The 9,996-nt window shown below is 32.9% G+C and overlaps 1 protein-coding gene across 1 annotated transcript; it reads right to left on the reverse strand.

Annotated features, from left to right (window-relative positions):
• Positions 1–831: 831 nt before the first annotated feature.
• Positions 832–3,900, reverse strand: LOC109704676 (LRR receptor-like serine/threonine-protein kinase FLS2). Its single transcript, XM_020225438.1, has one exon. It carries the CDS (start codon positions 3,823–3,825, stop codon positions 958–960), a length of 2,868 nt encoding a protein of 955 aa, XP_020081027.1. The 5' UTR covers positions 3,826–3,900; the 3' UTR covers positions 832–957.
• Positions 3,901–9,996: the final 6,096 nt, after the last annotated feature.

The raw sequence follows: 9,996 nt of genomic DNA on the forward strand, positions 1-9,996 counted from the left end.
AGAAAACACGGAACGAACGGTAAAAGAAATAAATGCAAAAAGAAGAAACCAAGATTTACGTAGTTCGGCAATTGCCTACGTCCACGGGGAGAGCGAGAGAGATGTATTCCACTATATGAAAAAATAGAAGTACAAGCTTACACCTTATGTCTTCTCCGGATAGAAACCAAGAACCTTATGGTGAATCCCACCTTTCTTGTTCCAATGAAAACTCCAAAAAAATACAGGAAAAAATTTTTCGTAAAAGCGAGAAGACCAAATTAGAGAAGTGTAGAAAACTCTGACCAAATTCTTTTATGTCGTTGCTTCGAAGAATCCGAACCGCTCAGACAATTGGTCGAGAACCGCCGCTTCGCTGCCAACGTCAATCCGTCGTTGCATGCGGAAGCGGTCCCTCCTCTACCGTCGTACGACCACCGGATGTTGTGAATTAATTAGCCCGAGCTTAACCCGCTCAAAGTCAACCAATATTAATTAGAGTCCGTTTGAGAGGTATAAATCGAATATGGTTCTCATACATGCAATCCGAATATTAATTAGATTCAGCCTTGTGTAGTAGATAAACTTATATCTTACACCAACATGAACCAACTTGAAGAATTAATATATTCCGTAGACTCGGTGCATGGACCAAACTAATAAAAAAGAAGGCATATTTTTGACAGTAATCTTACAAAATAATAGTTTTTTTCCTCTAAATATGAATAAGAAGTAAAGTGAACACTTTTCAAGAGTTTAGGGTTTCAATTAGCGATCAAGCATAAAAATTTTAGCAGCAAAATGGAACTAGCAAAAAGTTTAGGGACTAGTGTTGCAATTTACACATCCAAATTAAACACAGATAAAGTGATTCCGAAAAGAGCAATCGTTTCATCACTGCATGCTAGTACATTAACTTTGTAAATTGAAACATAATATTTAGTTTTTTCGAGCATCATAAAATGCAACTGCAAAAAACTACACTTCCCTAAATCTCCTTCTTAAGCTAATGAGTGCTAATGCAACAGCAACATAAAGCCTATCATATGTGCGGTCGATTGCGGAGAAATAAGAAATTCTCAATGATCTGCTTAACAAAAAAACACCACAGAAAATCCAAAATCCTATTATAAATCCTAACACCACACTAATGTCCGGCCCTAATCTTTCAAACCGGTCATGCGACCTTTTTCCAAAGACATGAATTGTTTCATTAGTGAAGCAACTCTGCGTAGTTGGTGGCCCACAAAGATATGGATTGCCCATATATATAGATGGATCATTAAGGGTCTGCAGTTGATATCCTGACGGAATTTTTCCTGATAGATTATTATACGACACATTTAAGTAGCTCAGATAATTCAGTGTAGCAAGACTTTGTGGAATAGTCCCAGAAAGGTTGTTCATTGCTACATCAAGGGACTCCAATGCATGCATCATACCGATTTGATCTGGAATATGTCCTGTCAAATGATTTATCGATAAGTTCAGATTCTGCAGTGCCTGTAAATCTCCGATCTCATCAGGGATCTCTCCATATAGATTATTGCAAGAAAGGTCAATGCTTTCAAAAAGATAAAGAAGTTTCGAATATTCTCGTGCCTCTCCTTTCACAACTAAATATACACTGCCGACACTGCCGGCTGAGACATTATAGTTACTGTATTCAAAAAATGGCATTATAGGAACTCCTTTTTCCCAACTTAATTCTCCAATAGATCGGGGTATAGATCCAGATAAGATGTTGTGAGAAAGATCTAAGGCTCGTAGATATCCGAGTTGCACAATTTCCGAAGGTATGCTACCCGAAAATGTGTTTGAGCACAAGCTGAGCACCATGAGAAACGGTAAGCTTTCTCCAATCCATTTAGGTATTGTTCCAGAAAAATTATTATATCCAAGGTTAAGATTAATTAACTGTGTACAATATTGCAAAGAAGAAGGAATTTTCCCTGACAAGCTATTATTGCTTAAATCCAATATCGCAAGAGCCCCTAGTTTGCCGAGCGAGGTAGGAATTTTTCCAGATAAAGCATTGTTCATCATATCAAGAACAAGAAGTTGATCTTGCAACATCCCTAGACACGAAGGAATTTCTCCTGATAGCTCGTTGCTTGATATATCAAGAACTTGAAGTGAAACTGACTCACATAAAGAGAGTGGCACATTGCCGCCGAAGCTATTATTTGAAAGAAGCAAATACTGTAAACTTAAGAATGTAGAGTTCGGCATCGATCCCGTAAAAAGATTGTTGGACAAATTCATGAAAGAAAGAGTTTGTGGGAGAGCTGGCAATGGGCCTTCAAGTTGGTTTGAGCCCAAATTTAAATACTGTAGCCTGACATGGTCCAGTGACCATGGTAATTTCCCTTTGATTTGGTTATTAGAGATATGTACATAAACCAAGGAGCTGGAAATATTCCAAAGCCAATTGGGAAGGGTATCAACAATTCCATTATTTGATAAGACAAGTGCTTCCAATTGTGTCTGTCCTTGAAGCCAAGTAGGAAATTTAGGTCCCAGATTGCAAGAAGACAAGTGAAGTGCTTTTAGCTGAAAAGGAGGAATCCAATCATGACTAATTTGCACGTTAAAGGAGTTATCTGTCAGGTCTAACCATTTTAGCCTTTGCAAGTGAGAAAGTTGGACTTCTGTTATAGTGCCCTCGAAGAAATTACTTTTGAGATATAATCTAGTTAAGTTAGTAAGCCTCCAAACCCCAAGTGGGATGGTCCCATTTAGTGAATTTCCATTGAGGTCTATTTCAGTTAGGCTAGTCATGTTCTCCAGCCAACCTGATAAATTACCCCTTAAGTTGTTATATGGAAAATTCAAAATTTGTAAATTTTGTTGCGTGCAGCTCGGCAATTTCTCTACCCATTTATTTATTTCTCCACTAAAACCAACTTCAGTCAAATCCAAAGTATTTAAGCCACAAAGTTTACTAAATGGTTTTGGTGATAGGCCTTCGAAATTGTTATATCCTAAAGAAAGAACAATTAAGGACTTCAGACAACTCAATTCATCAGGAATAAAGCCATGAAACTCATTGAGAGAAAGGTCAAGATGAGTGATGCTAGTAAGATTCCATAGCCATCTAGGCAAGGTAGAGTTGATGTTGTTGCCTGCAATTTTGAGGACTCCAAGAGTTGTAATGTTGAGATATGGTAGGGAAATGGGAATTGTGGGAAGACTAGTCATGCTCATATCAAGATATTTCAACAATGGCAGCATGTTTATTGCTTGTAACCAATATGTAGCAGAACTCATTTCAACAAAACTTATATCCAAATAACGCAAAGAAGATAGATGAGTGAACCACGCGAAGTTGTCTACTGCAATATCGTAAGCATCACAACCGATAGAACTTATGTCAAGATAATGAAGGTTTGAGAGATTTCCAAGTTGAGGAGGTACCATTCCACTGAAACAAGCCTGAGAGAGGTTAAGATACCGCAAATTTTTTAGAGAACCAAAGTACGTCGGGATGCGAATTCCATTGAAATTGTTCAAGCTGAGATCTAAGTGCTCCAAATGATTTAAGAGAAGCAAAGATGGACTAATCTTACCACCCAAAGCTGACGGTCTTTTACCATAATAAAGGTAATCAATATTGTCGTAGGAGTTTCGCAGGTTGAGCTTCAAAATGTGACCGGTTGTATTGCTGCAAACGACTCCCTTCCATGTACAGCAGTTTTGGCTTTTCCACGAGGCTAAGCGGTTGCGAGGGTCAATTAGATCTGCTTTGAAAGCTAGCAGTGCATTTCTCTCAATCTCGAAGCACCCACTTGCCGCAAATGCTTGGATTGCAATGGTGAAAAGCAGCAAATAAATTGGAGGAGCCATATATATTGTCTCACGTTTTCTTTTTCTGTTTTAAAGAGATGAGAGCTAACTAAGTTGGAATTAAAGGCTATGAATTGATCATCAAAACTGGAGAATATATAGTGATGGCCTTGGTGCTTGGGACTCACAAAAGCTTCGAGACTTTTCCAAAAGTATCTATCTAATTGGTTGGTTTACTTTGAATGAAAATGGACACTTTTTACTATTGCAAGAAGTTGTTAGTTGTTACCTGAATTAATATATATGGACCTACTAAATAAGCACCATGAAGTAGATCTGTATTCATGCATGGTGATTTATGTTATAAAAGTTTTTCAGGATTTCTAGAGTTGTATTATCTGAGCACTGTATTATTTATTGGATTTTTACGAACGTGAACCAAACGTATCCTAATAGCCTTTACACTACACTTTTCCAAGAACATCCACTTACCTGGTTTACTTTGAATTATTACTTAGAATTTTTCTATTCTATGAAATTGCCAACTTAATTAATATATATGGTCCTCTTAAATGGGCATCATAATGTAGAGTAATCTAGATGCAAACATAAGATTTTGGGCCTTCCTAAGAAAATGTAGTAGCATACTATCCGCTTTGTTTATTTCTTTTAAAAATAAACTTAGCTGAAAATGTGAAATGAACTTTCGCTAAAGACGGTATGGTAATATATTTTCAAGTGATCAGTTCTTTATCTTTTTTTGAATGCCCAAATAAAGATCATTATATGATTCTTTCTATTGCGTAGTCATATTTTACCATATTGATGCAGTAGATATTTGTTTCATTTAAACTTTTATTCTCAAGCCTAAATTTAAATTCAAATTGTAAATTTAATTTGTATTTTGAGCAACAAAATAAGTTCTAAATTAATTTCAAGTTTAAAAATTTGAATACGAATTTTATTCGGGGCAGGAAACTGGAGAAATTTTGACCCGTCCCAAATCCGCCCCGTCATGATCCGCCGCGAAATTATTTATATTTTTAAAAAATATCCCTAAAAATAATGTATTTATAAAAAAGTTTAAAATACAAATAAGTTCGTGCTCTGATTTCTCATGTATTTGAAACTTTTGAATTTTGTTTCGAATTGTGATTGATATTTTTGATATTTATAATTGATGTTGTTAATTATATATATAATATTATTAAAATTTATTATTTTATATTTTACAAAATATTAATAATATTATAATTTTGTAAAAAATAACAATTGACTGGGCGGATTCAAAGCGCCGGCGGGAGGAGGTTTACGACGCGGGGCAGATTATATGGAATATATTTTTTAACCCGTTATGAATTCGGGGCGAGAGACGGGGCAAAATTTTGATAGTCGGGGCGGGGCTCCCGTTTGCATCCCTGTCTAGATCGTATCCAATATCACTGATTTTAGAAAATTAAAATAGGCGAGGAGCTATTCAGAAGATATAAAATGTCTATATTAATATGAGAAAAATTAAATTATGTTAACACGTGAAACTTGCAGGCTCCGCAATGAAATATCAAAATCGTATAGGGACTATCCCATACGCGCGTTTGTCGCTTTAGCATAGTCAAGTCAATATGATAGGCACCTTTCAATTAAACCAAATTAAGCACGGCGAAGACTCGGGTCAACTAAACTTATATTTTTTTTTTTTCCATTTTATTTACCAAACTTAAAACGTTCATGAAAATAAGAGTCATCTTAGGCTTCGTACGTACGGTGAGAACTACGATAGAAAAATATTTTATTTATTTCCGTAAATAATATTACATTCCGCATATTACGATGAGTCGGTTATAGTATATTTTCTACGGTTCCACCGGAGAACGCAAAGCATATCTCTATATGCTTTTTTTCTAACTTCATTTTATTTAACAGCGTAAGATAGATCTCAATATCAATCTAAGCCTTACTAAATTCACGACGTTCATAACATAGATGGATTGTGTGATTCAAGCATCAGATGAGACTCACGTTGAGTACCTAACCACTTATTTTACTTTTGAAAAAGCAGATCATTCTTTATAAATTCGTGAAGCACATGTTAGCAACAAGGATAAGTGCGTGTTAGTTTTGCCGAATGTGAAGTTACGAATGAAATCGATTTTTAGTTGAACTAGAGTTCAAGTGAATATTTTTTCTTTCCTATTGTTTTTTTCTATTATCGCGTGCGGAGCTAAAATTTCCTTAGCCCTATAATTTGTTTGCTAAAAAGTCAATGAAATAAAAACTGAAATTCTCAATTTTCTATACTTGTTTCATCGAAAACTGTTTAATTCCTACAGTTAATATTAAAGGGGCAAAAACAAGTTCCGCCACATTAGTATTTTATTAATTTTTTTCTTACTCTTTTTTTTTTATTTGACTTCGGCCAACAGTGGGCCGAAGTCGATTACATTATTTAAAAAATTTTATAGTTATCACTAGCTAAAACTTTATATTTTTTACAATTAACCACGTAAGTATATATTTCATCAATTTAGGCTTCGTTTGGGATTGCGGGGAGATTGCGTTACGTGTGGTGAGAAACGACGATGGAAAAATATCCTATTTGTTTTCGTACGTAATATTGCGTTCCGCATATCGCGATGAGTCCGTTACGATATATTTTCTGCGGTCCCACCGGAGAACGCAGAAGCATATCCTTAAATGCTTTTTCCTCAACTCCATTCTATCTAATAGCGTTAAATAGGCCTCAATACCAAACTAAGCCTTAAAGTGAAACCATCGACCTGAATGGGTCAAACTGGGTTGTAAGCCTCCGATTTTTCTAGGTTGAACCGAACTAGTTTGGGCACTAGATCATAGTTCGACAAGAGCGACTAACTGGTGAGAACCAAATTTTAAAATATTAATATATAATTTCATTTGTATCTCCCTTCTAATTAATCCATAATTACATAAATGTTTATCTCAAACTATCAATATTAAAATATCTCTATAATTTAAGAAAATATAAAAAAAAAAAGCTGGTGAAAATTTCCTTTAAAATTTACCAAAATTTCCACTTTATCCTTTAACAATTAAAAATAAATTATTAATATATACAAAACTGATACTAATTCATTGTAACAAATTAAACGATATAAATACTTGACAAAAAANTACATTAATATGAGAAAAATTAAATTATGTTAACACGTGAAACTTGCAGGGACCACAATGAAATATCAAAATAGTATGGGGACCATCCCATACGTTTGTCACTTTAGCATAGTCAAGTCAATATGATAGGCACCTTTCAATGAAACCAAATTAAGCACGCCGAAGACTCGGGTCAATTAAACTTACATATTTTTTCATTTTATTTACGAAATTTAAAACTTGCATAAAATAAGAATCATTTTGCTAAATTCACGATGCTTATAACATAGATGCACTGTGTGATTCAAGCATAAGATGAGATTCATGTTGAGTACCTAACCGCTTCTTTTACTACTGAAAAAGCGAATCCTCCTTTAGAAATTCGTGAGGCATATTTTAGCAACAAGGATTAAGTGCGTGCTAGTTTTGCCGAATGTGAAGTTACGATTGAAACCGATTTTTAGTTGAACTAGAGTTCAACAAGTGAATATTTTTTTCTTTCCTATTGTTTGTTTCTATTATCGCGCGCGGAGCTAAAGTTTCCTTAGTCCTATAATTTGTTTGCTAAAAGGTCAATGAGGTAAAAACTGAAATTCTCAATTTTCTATAGTTCGACAAGATCATAGTTCGACAAGAGCGACTAATTGGTGCGAACCAAATTTTAAAATATTAATATGTAATTTCATTTGTATCTCCCTTCTAATTAATCCATAATTACATAAATGTTTATCTCAAACTATCAATATTAAAATATCTCTATAATTTAACATAAAAAAAAATCTGGTGAAAATTTCCTTTAAAATTTACCAAAATTTACACTTTATCCTTTAACTATTAAAAATAAATTATTAATATATACAAAATTTATACTAATTAATTGAAACAAATTAAACGATATAAATACTTGAAAAAAATATCAATTTAATATAAACAAAGTAAACTAAAGAATTTATTCCCTAAAAAAATATATTATATATTAGTTTTTAATTTACCATTTTTATTTAAGAATAACATAAGGACCGAACAACATTAAATTTAAAAAAAAAATTAGACTTGAGTACACGAAAAGGATTTTCATAAATTAACGAAGAATATGGACTTGCAGGGACTAATCTGCAATATCAAAAGAGTACAGGGATTATCCATACGTTTTGCTCTTATTAAAGCATTGCTAGTCAAGTCAAAAAGATAGCTAGACACCTTTCAATGAATCAAATTTATAAACACGGCAAAGACTCAGGTCAAGTGAACTTTTATTTTTTTCCATTTTGTTTACAAAATTTAACAACTGCATAAAAAATAAGAGTTGGATTATTAAAAGAATCAATGATTAAGTGCGTGCTAGTTTTGCCAAAAGAAAAATTTAGACTGAAATAAATTTTTAGTCGAACTAAAGTTTAAGTGAAAATTTTTCCTTTCTATTATTTGTTTTTATTATTGTGGAGTTGAAATTTCTGTAGTTTTATTATTTGCTTGTCAAAAGTCACCGACGTAAAAGCTAAAATTTTTAATTTTTGTATTTATTTTACCGAAAATTATTAAGTTCCCATATGTTTATATTAAAGGAGCGAAAACAAGCTTCCCCATTTTGTTAATTTTTTGTCCTCACTCATTTTTTTCTCGTATTTGACTTCCACCGATGGTGCGCCGAAGTTAATTATATTATTTTGGAGAGTTTGAGTTACAACCGAATTCATATTACCGTGAATCAAGCAACGGAGGTGGGCATTTACAGTCGAAAATCACTTAATTCCTCTCCATTTTCGGTGAGACATACAAACACACCGTTTGTTTATTTTTTTGCTATCAAAATTTGGTGCTTTTGGGGAATTAGAAAAAGAAGATAATAGGGATAAATCCATTTCATCTTTTGGTCGTTTGAAAATAACCGTCTAAATTTTAAAATTTTATATTTATCACTAAAACTTTATATTTTTTTTGCAATTAATGACGTAAGTATATATATATATATATATTATATTTCATTAATTTAAAATGACTAACATTAGTCAAATTGTCGAGAAATAATAAAGAACACATGCTAGCTATATGCTTGTGTCTCTATTGTTGATAAACTGTAGGTAGTAGTTTTGTCTTTTTTCGTGTGTGCTGTCGTTCTTGATGTTTAACATTTTATGTTGGAACGCACGGGGTCTTAATGACCCTGCTAAGTGTCGTACTGTCGAGTCTGTTGTCGCTAGCTACTTCTGTTCTATAGTTTGTATGCAAGAATCCAAAGTGGACTCTGTATCTCGGTCTTTTCTCCGCTCCTGCTGCGGCTCTAGCTTTAATAGGTGTCACTTTATACCGACATTTGGGGCCTCCGGTAGAATTATTTTAATAATTTCATTTGTATCTCCTTTCTAATTAATCCATAATTACATAAAGGTTTATCTCAAACTAAAAAAAAAATTTAAAAAAAAATGCTGGTGAAAATTCCCTTTAAATTTTACCAAAATTTCACTTTATCCTTTAACTATTAAAAATAAATTATTAATATATACAAAATTGATACTAATTCATTGAAACAAATTAAACGATATAAATACTTGAAAAAAATATCAATTTAATTTAAACAAAGTAAACTAAAGAATTTATTCCCTAAAAAATATATTATATATTAGTTTTTAATTTACCATTTTTATTTAAGAATAACATAAGGACCGAACAGTATTAAATTAAAACAATTTAAAATTGAGTAGACGAAAAGGATTAACATAAATTAAATGATGAATATGGACTTGCAGGGACCAATCTGCAATATCAAAAGAGTACAGGGACTATCCCATACGTTTTGCTCTTATTAAAGGATTGCTAGTCAAGTCAAAAAGATAGCTAGACGCCTTTCAATGAATCAAATTTATAAACACGGCAAAGACTCAGGTCAAGTGAACTTTTATTTTTTTCCATTTTATTTACAAAATTTAACAACTGCATAAAAAATAAAAGTTGGATTATTAAAAGAATCAATGATTAAGGGCGTGCTAGTTTTGCCAAAAGAAAAATTTAGACTGAAATAAATTTTTAGTCGAACTAAAGTTTAAGTGAAAATTTTTCCTTCCTATTATTTGATTTTATTATTGTGGAGTTGTTAAATTTTGT

This window comes from Ananas comosus, unplaced genomic scaffold (genome assembly GCF_001540865.1).
Source record: "Ananas comosus cultivar F153 unplaced genomic scaffold, ASM154086v1, whole genome shotgun sequence".
In the NCBI taxonomy this organism is placed as follows: domain Eukaryota; kingdom Viridiplantae; phylum Streptophyta; class Magnoliopsida; order Poales; family Bromeliaceae; genus Ananas; species Ananas comosus.

Coding starts and splice junctions, on each gene's coding strand:
- LOC109704676 (XM_020225438.1), bottom strand. CDS start 3,825: ATGGCTCCTCCAATTTATTTGCTGCTTTTCACCATTGCAATCCAAGCA.